Genomic DNA, 13,207 nt, shown 5'->3' with positions numbered 1-13,207 from the left:
AGAATAAGTTTGCTGATCAGACACTGGCCTGCTTTCTCATTGGCCCTTGGACTTTAATAGGATCCCACGTACTCCGCTGGGGAGATTACGGCTCCAAACTCTCACATTTGGCCATTCTCTGCGTCCTCCAACCATGGCTACAGCGGTTTAGGGGGGCACAGACCCAGAGGGGCGCCACCAAAAGACAACGTCAGGAGGAAGAAATCATTGGTTTCAGCTTGAAAGGGGGGGGCTACAGCAGAGTAGCAGAACTTGAGGAGAAAACTCGTTATCTCAGGGAAAAGGAATATATCTCTTTCTCCAAATTTCTTAAATAAACAATTTCTCACATTTTTCCAAGTTTCTACAAGACTGCATTGGATTTATAAAAATCTTTTTGGAACAATTTTTGCATCCAGGTGAAAGTTTTCGGATTATCCTCTGAGGTCGGCTGTGCCCTTTACCATCGAGGGGATCTACCTGCTTATCCTCTCCACCTGGAACAACTTAGATGAGCTCAACCTGCTAATAACTCACCAAACGACAAGTTCGAGGCTTGAATCGACGGCTGCAGCAAAACTGAATTCACCTTCTAGTGTTTTGTTTTCTACATGCAGCTTGCGACCTCTGGAATGACTAAATATTTGACCAGAATTCGCTGATTCTCATCTCTCCTGCTCTCCTTCTCTTACTCTCTCACTCCTGTCATTGTGTTGATTGGTGTGTGGTAGTGGGCCCTTGAAGATGTTGTTGAAGATGAACTTCACCCAGCAGAGGCGGGTGCGTCTGGCACAGGGCCTCTGGCTGCTGTCATGGCTGGCAGTGATGTGCGGGGCCTTCATCTTCTGTCTGGGGGTTTACCTTAAGACAGAGCTGATACGCAGGGATGAGGTAGGGAGGAGGAAGAAACGCACGCACGCACACACACTCACACACTCACACACAATCGTCCACTAATTAGAAGGTCGGCTCTTTCAGTCAGCTTGTTGAAGTGTCCTTGGGCGAGACACTGAAGCCCATGATGGCTGTGCCAGCAAAGTGTGAATGGGATGTATGATAGAGAAGCACTACATACAGGAGCCATGAATGTCTGTGCGCACGTGTGTGTGTGTGTGTGTGTGTTTGTGTGTGTGTATGACTGTGAGCACTTTAGGTTGATAAGACTAGAAAAGTGTGACATAAATGCAGACCATTCCCCAGTGCAGTTCATATAATGGAATGTCAACATTTCGACTAAAAGTTTGGCAGTGGGGCGGAAGTCTGAAAACACTGACATGATCTCAGTCAAAGTTACACAAACAGTGCTTTATGTGCTCAGGGCTTCGCATTTGCTCGTGGTTGTTTACCGAGTCGTGTTGTCGCTTATCAGTGATATTTATTCAAAATTAGCTGGACAGTTTAATCCACAAACACAAACGCACAGCACTCAAAACACTGGTGTAAACATGCACTCAGGGACCCTCTCTCACATCAATGCATGTTAAACCATGAGGGTGGAGGATGCAGCAACATTTTTTTCCCGGAGTCATCAGGGCAGGTGAAGGTCATGACCTCCACAGATTACTCACTGGGCTTGATAGATCACTGATTGATCGGGATAGGGTGCAAGCATTGATAACCATTGGGCTGCAGATGAAAGCTGCAGGGCTTGAATGCATGCCTTCAGATATTTATTGATCTTCAATGAGAGACTGTGATTTTGTAGTCTCTTGGTTGTATAGCAAAGTGGAATTGATTGAAATCACTTAACTGAGTGTAATACAATAAACTCTTGTAGTGATATTGGTGTCAGGAAACAAAAGAATCTTGTGGAATGATTCAAAAGAGCGTAATGTTACTTGTTATTCAAATATATCATCTCAGATATATCACCTCATTCAGAAAGTTTGCTTGGCACCAGATAACAGATCTATCTTTATGATCACATGTGGCTGCACTGATGTTAATTTGTGAGGATTTTAGACAGTTGCAACAGAGCTGGGTTGAGTTTTTTTTATGGTAATTGTCGAACAACAATGGATAAAATGTGTGTTACAACTGATCGGTTTTCAAACACTCAGCCAGTAATAAACTAAGGCCTCAATTGACTTTCCTTGTTACCAGGGCAAAGAATTAAATGTGCCATCTTATTACCATCCAGCATATCAGCAGCTACCTGAATCTCTCAGTGGCCAAGGTAATTTTTTTTATAGCACAGATAAGCCTAATTGAATGCAGGATTATTACCTGCTGAAGTGGGCAGAGGAAATGACAATGTGACCTGGGTTTGGCTGCAGCTCCTACACATTTATCTTTGACTGTGCTCTTCCTCTCTCGAGGTAATGGACAACACGGAGATCCACGTGGTGCCCAACATCCTCATGATGGTGGGCCTGGCCTCCATCGGCACCAACTGGCTCGCCAGTCGTGTGTGTCAAGACTCCTTGGATGCGAGCCGCTTCCCCCGCTGGAAGGTTCTCCTGCTGGCTTGGTTTGTCGTGGCGGCACTGCTCTGTTATATGCTGATCGCCGTTGTGGTGCTCAGCTACGCCCTGCAGGGAAGCCTGGAGGAGTCCCTGAAGGTAGGGGTCTCTGGGCTGGGTAATGATTGGGGGATGACTTGGGGGTCAAAGGGCAGAATAGGCGTCAGTATGGCCTTGTGGTTAAAAAGAGATAGAGAATGTCTTATATCAGGATGGTGTAGCTGTAAAATGTAGGCTTTCAAGGTCACTTAGAGGAGGGCTACTCCATACTCCTGCAAATTGAGTAATGGTTAATACTACTATTACTACTATTACTACTACTACTACTACTAATAATAATAATTACAATAATAATAATAATAATAATAATGATAAAAATTGAAAATATATAATTCAAAACAAATACATATAACAGAAATGATGTATAAATTAGCCACATAGAGGAGTGCTATCCCATATTTCTGCTAATTGAGCAATGGGTAAAACAACGATAGATAGATAGATAGATAGATAGATAGATAGATAGATAGATAGATAGATAGATAGATAGATAGATAGATAGATAGATAGATAGATAGATAGATAGATAGATAGATAGATAGAAAGAAAATAAATGCCCCCTTCCTTCTCTCCCAATTTTCTCTCCACTTTCAGGTTGGCCTCAGGAATGGTATTCGTTTCTACAAGGACACAGACGTGCCAGGCCGCTGTTTCCAGAAAGAGACCATTGATCGTCTGCAGATGGAGTTTCGCTGCTGTGGAAACAACAATTTCAAGGACTGGTTCGAGGTTCAATGGGTCAGCAACAGATACCTGGACTTCACTTCCAAAGATGTCAAGGAGTGAGTGAATCACAGTACAGCAATGTGAAAATCATGAGGCACAGGGAGGTGAGATGATAAAGTAGAAAGGGAGGAAAGGTGCTGATAAGGGATATAAGGATAATGGAGAGGAAATTGGAGGTCTAGATGAGTGACAGATAAGTAGATTTTAAATCTAAAAAAGTCTGACTAAAGATATAAGGGAATGATGAAGAGATGCTGGGAGAAAAAGAATGATGTGGAGGCAGAGGAGGAGTGAATTAAAAATAGATCTGGCCTTTAGTTTTGAAGTGAGCAGCAGTGGATGGAAAGGTTGGTCGTGAGGCGAGCACAGAAAGGCTGATCAAAGATTAAATAAATGAAAAAGGATGAGTAAACAGAACAGACATGATGACACATGTACAGAGGCACTGCTCATTTCTCACATATGTGGAGTGTTCATTGAGTTGAGAGTGAGACGTTTAACTTGACTGGCATTTTCTATAGCTACTATTAGATCAATCCACCTTCTCCTCCTTCTTTCCTTCCTCTCACTTCCCTCCTCTGTCTCCAGTCGCATCCGGAGTAATGTGGACGGCCGTTACCTGTTGGATGGCGTTCCCTTCAGCTGCTGTAACCCGTCGTCCCCTCGTCCCTGCATGCGGTACCACCTGACTGACAACAGCGCCCACTACAGATACGAGTACCAAGCGGAGGAGCTCAACCTGCACAGCCGCGGCTGTAGACAAGCTCTGATTGACTACTACATGGGCTTATTGAATTCAACTGGTCCTGGTGTGATTTCCGTCATCTTAATACAGGTGGGGAACCAAAGCAATGCTCCACTTAGTCTGTAACACACACAGACACTTGTCTAACCTTAACCATCACAACTAAATGCCTAACCGTAACCCTAACCTAAACCTAATTCAAAACCTAACCCTAAAACCAAGTCTTAACCCTCAGTCTTAACTATTTGAATTTGTGAGGACTAGCCAAAATGTCCTCACAATGATGGTATTGAAAAGAAATTGGCCCTCATAACTATAGATAGACATGAACGCGCACACAAACACCAAATGTCCAAAAAACGCACAATGTTAAAGACAATAAAAAACATATTCCTGGATCTGCTCACTCCTCAGGATCTGCACCAAAACTTTAAAATGGGGGGTGTTGGTGGAGGTTTGGCCTAAAGGCAGAGTTAAGACAGGCGGAGCAGGGGAGGCAGTGGGTATTTTAATTGGTAAACTAGCTAAACGGACCATGAATTAAATGGACGTGGCAGGAAACAGGGGTTGACATGGGTTTCACAGGTGAACCTGAGGCACAGGAAGAAAAAAAGGTTTAGCGGTAGCAGAAACAGGAAACCAAACAAAAAGCTTAGCTGCAGCTTGTGTAGACTGAAGATCTGGGACGTAAGTGTCTCCTCACAGCAGCTGGAGTGGCTGATGAGCAGCAGGCGCACATGTGAATTACAGGGAGCAGCTACAGGAAACTGAAAAAGGATGTCGCACCTTGTTAAGCCCAATGAGGCAAATTGTGATGTGTGAATATGGGCTATACAAAATTTAATTTGAAAACATGGGGGGGAATAAAGGCCCAACCCACCAGATGCTCAAACACGTGTTAAACAGAGCATCATGCTAATCAATGACGCTATGTTTTAAATGCAGCAGCTCAGTTTTGTGTTTATTCAGAGGCAGATGAGTGACACGCGAGCAGATGAAAAGGCCTGAAGAGTAGATGCACCTGTTTCATTTTCAACTCCAAACCCTGCTATCATGTTACACAAGATCCAACCGAAGCATGAAGAGGAAACATTAAATTAAATGTGTAAAATATGTTGCAGAGCACTAACTTTGTCCCAATGAACATTTGTGTTTGTGTAAAACTTTGGTGAAAGGTAGAACCTGTACATTAATAATAATATTTTATTTGAAATGTATATTATTTTGTTTGTATGGTTAACATATTATGATGCCATTTATATAACTATATGTCACCAGAATTGATATCTTCTTTAGACCTTATTGATGTACCCACAACTTCAAACTTAACATCAAACTTGAATATGTTAATGGGATAATGGCTTTCCCTATTTTAACATTTGATTTCTTAAAATGAATCATTAATCCACAGGGTGATTTAAAATATACAGTATTTATGGTGAAAAAAAACCTTGGAGCTCTACCAAGAAAAATAAAGGGAAAAAACATGATTTCCCCCTTTTTAGTTCCCAAAGTCATTATTCTGTCAAACTGTGAACATTCTCTGCACTCCTGCACAAATGATCATTATAAATGATTGTTGTAATGATCATCTTCATTCTTCCATGGTCATGCAAGCGAGTCAAATAAGTGCAGAGAGTAGAGAAGAGTAAAGCATGTTCAGGGAATGTCAGACTGAATATGTGTATCTCAGATGAATGGCAGTAGGAATGACTGGGTTTTCGAATGTTTGTGACAAGAAAGGAGAAAGAATTGTTACATAACCGGAAGGAAAACGTTTTTGGCTGCCTATCAAACCATTTTGCCATTTGATTTGGCGACAAATTCTGCCTGCTGACACAGATATTAGATGCAGTCCCTTCATTGCCTCTCTCTGTCCAGATGTCAGTGCTGCTGAGCCTGCGATACCTGCAGACGGCTGTGGAAGGGGCCATGGCTCTGGAGGACCCAGAGGGCGACAGCGAGGGTTACCTCCTGGAGAAAGGAGTGAAAGAAACCATTGAGGACGTCAAAGCCACTGTCCTCAACTTGCTTAAGTTTGGGCAGGTTGACCCCAGCGACGCCGAAGAGTCCCCTGCGGCTGCAGATGTCGATAAAGCAGCCTCCCCTACTCCTGCCAGCTAGAGAGGGGGGAGAACAACAGTCATCAAATAAGAGTTGAGGAGGAAAGGATGCCAGGGTGTGGGTGGGGGGTGTCTGAGGTTCTTGGTGAGTGTGAGTTTGGCTGGTGGCGGGTAGAACACCTGTTGGGTTTTGACACATTAGACTTGATTTATGCTCCACTGACGCAGCAGCCGCAGCTCCCTCACACATGGCCAAGACAAGGCGACACATGGGGGAATCTTATCAGGCCTTGCACAGACCCCACAACAAACACCTCCTCTGTGCAGGAATTCATGAATGTGTAACCACCAGAGAACCTGCTCAGGAGATGCGTAGTACTTTTTGTCGTAAACTAGAAGAGAGTACATTCAGTTTAAACGGATGCAGCGTACACATACAGACACATACTTAAATTTTTCTAAATCACAATCCCGTGATGCTAACATTGATACCATGTGCAATGTATTATTTATTTCACAGCTGTAGAGTTTTTACTAAACTGCAATATAATGCTTAGAAACCTTAAAATGTCAACGCATCTGAATGATACATTAAAGGTAGAAGTTTTTAACTGCCTTGTAGTGTCGGCTTCCTTTTGTACATGTTACGTCATAGATGGTTGTATAAACAGACAACGGGTTATCTAAGTTTAACAAGGAGAGATGGATTAAGTGTGTGTTGTGTGTGCTGCATATGTGTATGTGAGTGTGGTGCCCTATATGAAGCTATCATCTTGTCTATTCTAGCAGCTCTGAAACAATCTGATAATCCCCGTTTAGTTAATCCCAGAACTGCTGCACAAGCGGTATCAGCACACACTGACAGCAGCAGCACACACACACACACACACACACACACACACACACACACACACACACACACACACACACACACACACACACACGATGAAAGTGTTTTTATAAAGCAAAACAGTTGTTAAATGCTTTTTATATGCAAAGAATATACCGTGATGATCTGTCCTACAGCTAGAGGCATGTCAAATGTGTGCTCATTCTTTTTAAATAAAACTCTATCACAGAATGAGGTCAGTGAATGTTTCATTCGATTCACAAAAAGCAGGTAAAAGCAGGTACATTTCTTTAGCAGAAATACACACACTACAAAAACACAAGCAGATGATGAAGCAGTGGCCTTGAAAGTTTGACCTTCAGATATAATTCAATTATCTGCTCTTCTTCAATGGTTACACCAAAAATAAATGAATATACCATTCAAATATTAAAATGAATTCATTAGTATGCAAGCAACATTGGCAAGCATTTTTCATGGTGAATTCTTCTCAAATTTAAGATTCCCTGTTTTTAAATGAAATACTTGATGTAAACACAAACAAGAGCATACTATTGTACACACAGAGCACATGGAAATCAATCTATACATCTACATCCTCAGAGTTTTATATGGCGACAAATCTTGATTCCAAATAAGATCAGTCAATGCAAAAGCAGAAAAAGATATTGTTCTGCTGGTACAGAGCCAGTGTCTTAAAACAGTGTTCACTGTGCAGGAGGTGCTGTGCATAAATAAAAACAGGGCTGCTGCTTGGTTACACGTCCCCCAGTGACTGTGTGATGGAAATAGTGATGAAATTCATAAAATGAGAAGATAGGGACTTTGATTGTGAACCGTTAGAGGGCGCTATTGCACAGCGCTAGAAGAAGTCTTGACTTTGAAGGACTTGGGAGGAACACGGGAACCACTTCAGCTCTGACAACTTGTTGGTATAGTAAGTGAACTGAAAGCCTGGTACAGGATTTTACTCTATGTAAAGGTATACAGGTACATATATATATATATATATATATATATATATATATATATTTATACATGTACATATAAACATACAATTTACCCATTATTTATAAAATATACCCATATTTTAAGTCCTAATGTCTATCTATCTATCTATCTATCTATCTATCTATCTATCTATCTATCTATCTATAGAATTATTTCATATATGTATTTATGTATTTTAATGAATGTACCCATTATTTAATAGAAATTTGTAGTTGTATATATCTGGGTTACAACAATAACTACATTTAGCTTACTAGTTGCTACTCGTAGTAGCACTAGTACTAGTACTTGTAGTAGTTACTACTACTTGTATACACACACACACATACATTATACATAGGAAAAATTATACATATATTTTTTATGTATATAAAAAATTACATATATTATATGGTTAACAATGTTGTATTTAAAGCACATGCAGCCTATGTATTTACCTAACATAGATATAGTTTTTGTTGAATATTGTCATATAGATTCAGTTGAGGTTGGCTCTGTGTAGTTAAGCCTTTGAGTCACAACCATGTGAGTTGTGACAGTTCCGGTGTGATTTTGGTTTTGCAATGAAACAAGAGAGAGGAAGAGACAGAGAGGTGGAGGAGGGGAAGGGCCACATGTAATGTCAAAGTACTTCACTTGAGGCGAGATGGCTTCTCTCTCTCCATTACTCACACTGCGTCTGTAATGTTTTTGAATTAGATATATTCTGTAGTGTTTCACTGCTCTTCTAACACAACAATGGACGCGGACATTACGGAGATAATAGAGGAATTCATGGAAAGTGCGTTGGCGCAATGGGTACGTCATTTATCATTTATCACTGTCAGCTAGAGAAAAGGTCATCATTTCTAGTGGTTAAGGGAGAGGAGGATAAAAAACAGTGAAGCGCTTTTACAGTGGCTAGTTCTGGAGTAAATCCTAAATTATTTTGAGTCACTAATACTCATGAAATGTATGTTTTACAGCAGCCTCCTATTCGTCCATATTAATTTAGAACCATGAGTTAAATAAACAGCAGACAAACGCCTAGTTACAGTGTTTTTGCTTTTGTGCACAGCAAAACAAACTGCACTTCTGCTTTTGGCAGCTTCCTTCGCCTCTTAATAACCTGCTCTTTTCTGCTACTAGCCATGATACTTCCGTGTCCTTGTGTACATTCCTTTTCGACATACAACATAATCCACTGTGTGTTCAAGAGAATATGTAGTTCCTCTGAAATCAGCTGAGGGGTTGTTGTATGTATAGTGAATCTTCAGCTGGGTTTTCCACATGGGGAACCAATCGGCCCAGGGGGATTTGTTCCCCTTCTGCTCAATGAACAGTATTTATGTAGTGTGATACCCTGCTTAACCTGGTAAGGATACTCTTTTTTTTATGGTGGGTCTCTTCCAAAGCGGCGGTCAGAGGTCAGGTTCAACGGGATGGCCTGCAGCGGGCAGAGGGACAGCATTTGCTCAAGGGCACTTCAGCTTATTCACTGACTGAGTGTTCCCCCCTCTGCTTCACATATGTTGAAGGACATCCTCTGCTTCCCTGTCGCACAGGGTCACGAGCTCACTCTGCCTCAGCTCATCAGCTGAAACAACCCAAGCTTGTGTTTACCCACAGTGCAGTTTTTAGAAGGTGCAGGTGGGAATAAACCTCATTATATTACAGTTTGCATTGGCACAGCTCTTTTTTAGCAAAGAGAGACAGACCTTGGCTGCAGTCCTGCTTGGCTGCCTGTCACTGTGAAGTGTTTCCCAGTGGGAGAGCACAGATCCCACCTGTATAGACAGGTGCACCGACTCAAGTGGCTTCCTGTGTGAAAATGTTTATGCCTCTCCATCTCTTTCTCTCTCTCTGCACCTATTTTTTCCTCCTGGCTGTGTCTTCCTTGTCCACCTCCTGGTCCACTCTCATGCCTGTCTCCACAAATTAAACATAACACCCCCCCTGTCTCTCATAGGTTCAGCTGTTTGAGAAGATGGTTGAGAGGGAGGACGGCATCTCACTCTACAGCCTGGAAGTGAACTCAATTTCCCAGAGTACCCGAGATCGCTACCTCAGGCTGACCAATGGGATTTTCCTCAATGAGGTCATGAGGGTCATGTAAGATTGATTTAAATTGTCTTGCCATACAATTTCAATTGTCTCGCCGCACGACACTGGCTGCAATAAAAACGACCACTAGACAATGGAAATTATGAGCTGATTTCATGATGATGGGGACATTTTCCAGTGAGACAGTAATGTGAGAAGAGCATTTAAATCTCGAATGAGAAATAAGCCTTAAGCGCTCATTTTGAACCATTTCTGTGGAAATTCACGATGGGAAATAAAAAAAATAAATAAAAAAAGCTACAATAACCTTCAGCTAAAAATTGGTCATGGCGTTTATTAATATGTTAAAAACTGGAAAACAACTCGTTCTTAATTTAATTTCAAGGCAATTTCTAGAGTGAGAAAATGGCATAAAACATGTTAAAAGCATGAAATAATAAAGTGAGACCAACAGAAGTAACTAGTTTCTAAACATGTGGCTTTAATGATGGCAAATTCACTTCCTCCTCAAGATGAATTGCACCTCTGTGTATTCATTTGTCCAGTTCTTCATTTCATGTCCAAAAATTACTGACATTACCGCTATGTTTATTGCTAAAGTGAGCATGAACTAAACACTAAACCATGGTCTGTATAATAGTATAAAGTATAATATGACGAGTCTCAACTTACTCCCATTGTACAAAAAAAATGAGGCAAATATATCCAGGCGTCGCCATTTTGCACTTTGGATGCCATTTGGACCCAGACATTTAAGAGTGTACTGGAGTGGAGCTGAAGTATCGACCAATCATAAGTCAGGCTCGGCTGTCGATTATGTTTCACCCCGTTTTTAAAGCATTTAATAATTAAAACCAGGGGTGTATTAAAAAATACTCTGTAGCCAGCCACCAGGGGGCTATCATGATGATTTGGCCTCACTTTTGGGGAGATGGCTTGTTGTAAACTAAGATGGTGAAGGTAGTAAACATTAAACCTCATTAGCATTAGCTTATTATCGGTGAATGTCAGCATGCTAATGCACAGTCCAGCCTGACAGAGCTGTTAGCATGGCTGTACACACTCAGCCTAATTCATTCTTGCGCAAATTTGATATAACCTTGTTCACATAGCCATTTTTATACTCAAATTGTTCGGCAGCCAGTGCAAAACGATGGCATAAATGTGTGACATTTGCCAAAAATTTCCAGTGAATCATGAAAGGAGGGTCTGCATAAGTGCCATCCTGTTAGTCGACTCTGCTGAATTCCTTATCTCCGAGTTCAAATTTCAGCAGAATAAAACCTTTTCTCTCTGAGCTGCCGAGGCCAGATCCTCGTCAGTATTTGCCGAACAGCTGATTAATTTTGCCTGACCTCAGCCACACCATTTCAACAAATAATTGCATGAGGATTCTCACTGCCTCCTTCTCAGACTCATTAAAATTGTATTCACTCTCTGCTTAAATGCACAGTTGCATAAGAATTTCTCGTCTGGAGAGACGTGGCGCGGGGCTGTTTGATCAAGCTGCAGTAAATACACCGCCTTGTCTTTTCTGTGTTCATCCCAGAGACCCAAACCCCAAAATGGAGCGGCTTTACAACAGTGGGAGAGATGACCACATGCTGAGAGTGCAGAACTTTTCTATTTTAAATCGACACCTCAGAGCCTTCTACCAGGTAGGGGAGGGTCACGGGAGGGACGAGGGTGAGGTCGAGGAGTTAAATCAGGTCATCAGGAGGGAAATCAGGAGAGATGTGCTGAGAATCATCAGAGCAGGCTCGAGAACCTCAAATGGGGGACATCCATTGAATGTACAAGTTTCAGTCTGTTTAAGCATTGCAGGGTATTTTGACTCTGAGATGCAATTTGTAAGAGTTGGCAATGGAAGTAATGACAGATTCTCTTTCTTCTATTAACTGCATCTGTTGTGCACTTCAAAAACAATGTTTTATGATTTTAATTTCACTTAAATAAGCCTACATTCAACCTTTAAATCAACTCAAGTACCAGTGACTCGAGATGTTCTGATTCCATTTTTCCCTCCCTGATACCGAATCCGCCATGACTTTGCATAACGCAGCACCGATCCAATACCAGTGCATTTAAAAAAACTAAATAAAAAACAACTTATATAAGGTATTTTTATGCTTGTATACTACTAACCTGCAAAGTTTAAGGACATGTGATATTACATTTTGTTCATTTTTTGGGGATATTCCTCTTAGCCGCTAGGAATGAATTGTTGTCCAGATGTGCTTGGTTTGTTGGGTGAATGCAAGATCAGTCGTATGTACTCTTTGTTTTTACTGCGGTAGAGCCAACAAATATTGTTGATCCACAAATATGAACTCATTTACTGAGACAATATGATTTGTTCTTGAATAACAACGAGCAATGCATGACGTCCACCTCAGTGGATACTTTGTTAATTTAAATTAACCTTTTGAAAAATAGGAAAAATATTTAGATGTTAGTTATCACCATATAGATTTTCACCTGCTGGAGTCTTTCTCTGTCAGAGGACTTTGGCAGATATTTCTGACGTGCTCGGATTTTTGGATGTTGGGGTTTTTATCTGCATTTTCTTGTAAATTGGTGTCTGCTTATGGTGTTTTCAAGGATTTTCCACTGTAATGACTGATATACAGTCAGAGCATCCAAACCCAGGCATATACAGGACAATGTCTTTCAAGGAGTTGTCTGCGGTTGTGACCAAACATGCACAAACGGTCAGTACTGTCACGTGTGGAAAACACTTCAGAGAGCAAAATGAAAGAAAGCTGCAGAACAGGAGGCGAAAACTGAAACAACAGGAAAAAAACAGGTGATGAGAATAAGCCAACAAAACTGAAGCACGAGTAAAACCCAGGGATGTTAATGAATGAACTGACAGAGGAGAGCGAGGAGCACAGAGACTTATATACACAAAAGGAGGCAGGATAACTGAACTCAGCTGTGACACATTAGAGCAGGTGCAGACAATCATGAAGCCGAGAAACCAGACAAAGAAGGAAAGAAGCTCCAGAGCAAAACAGGAAGAAATGAAGTCAAAGTGAGATATTCAAAAAAATCCAAATATACAAAACCAAAGTCCAAACACGAGGAAATATGTGTATTTTGTAGTTTCTTTTTATAAAGTGCTTTATAAATAAAGTCCGAACTGAATAACAAAATACAACCAATTCAAAATTGTGTTTTACAAAAATAAATCAGACAAAGACAAATCAAAAGTCTTTCAAATGGGCCATAACAGTCTCTTCAACACAGCAGCAGAATTATGACATGT

At 41.1% G+C, this 13,207-nt stretch overlaps 2 protein-coding genes across 3 annotated transcripts in view; both read left to right on the top strand.

The window, feature by feature from the left end:
• The first annotated feature begins 723 nt into the window (after nt 1-723).
• Nucleotides 724-6,128, top strand: rom1b (retinal outer segment membrane protein 1b). Its single transcript, XM_034597199.1, has 5 exons — nt 724-870; nt 2,298-2,540; nt 3,096-3,283; nt 3,816-4,062; nt 5,854-6,128. The coding sequence occupies exons 1-5, from the start codon at nt 724-726 to the stop codon at nt 6,094-6,096; spliced, it is 1,068 nt and encodes a 355-aa protein (XP_034453090.1). The 3' UTR covers nt 6,097-6,128.
• Nucleotides 6,129-8,485: 2,357 nt separating this feature from the next.
• ccdc88b (coiled-coil domain containing 88B) overlaps nt 8,486-13,207 on the top strand; it is a 45,654-nt gene continuing 40,932 nt past the window's right edge. Inside the window, exons 1-3 of one of the 2 annotated variants that reach the window (XM_034597193.1) lie at nt 8,486-8,694; nt 9,845-9,987; nt 11,489-11,597. In XM_034597193.1, the coding sequence (XP_034453084.1) occupies nt 8,635-8,694; nt 9,845-9,987; nt 11,489-11,597 (312 nt within the window). In that variant the 5' untranslated portion in view covers nt 8,486-8,634. Of the gene's footprint in view, nt 8,695-9,844; nt 9,988-11,488; nt 11,598-13,207 lie in introns of those variants that run through there. The other variant, XM_034597194.1, reaches the window with a different exon arrangement.

Source organism: Hippoglossus hippoglossus, chromosome 10, assembly GCF_009819705.1.
Source record: "Hippoglossus hippoglossus isolate fHipHip1 chromosome 10, fHipHip1.pri, whole genome shotgun sequence".
NCBI classification, from domain to species: Eukaryota; Metazoa; Chordata; class Actinopteri; order Pleuronectiformes; family Pleuronectidae; genus Hippoglossus; species Hippoglossus hippoglossus.
Note: the sequence above shows the minus strand (reverse complement) of the source record. Positions and strands in the feature narration are given on the sequence as shown.

Bases quoted from the DNA above. Each gene is read 5' to 3' on its own strand.
- rom1b (XM_034597199.1), top strand. From the start codon at position 724: ATGTTGTTGAAGATGAACTTCACCCAGCAGAGGCGGGTGCGTCTGGCA. The intron at 871-2,297 runs GTAGGGAGGAGG...TCCTCTCTCGAG, and splicing joins AGCTGATACGCAGGGATGAG to GTAATGGACAACACGGAGAT. The intron at 2,541-3,095 runs GTAGGGGTCTCT...CTCCACTTTCAG, and splicing joins GCCTGGAGGAGTCCCTGAAG to GTTGGCCTCAGGAATGGTAT.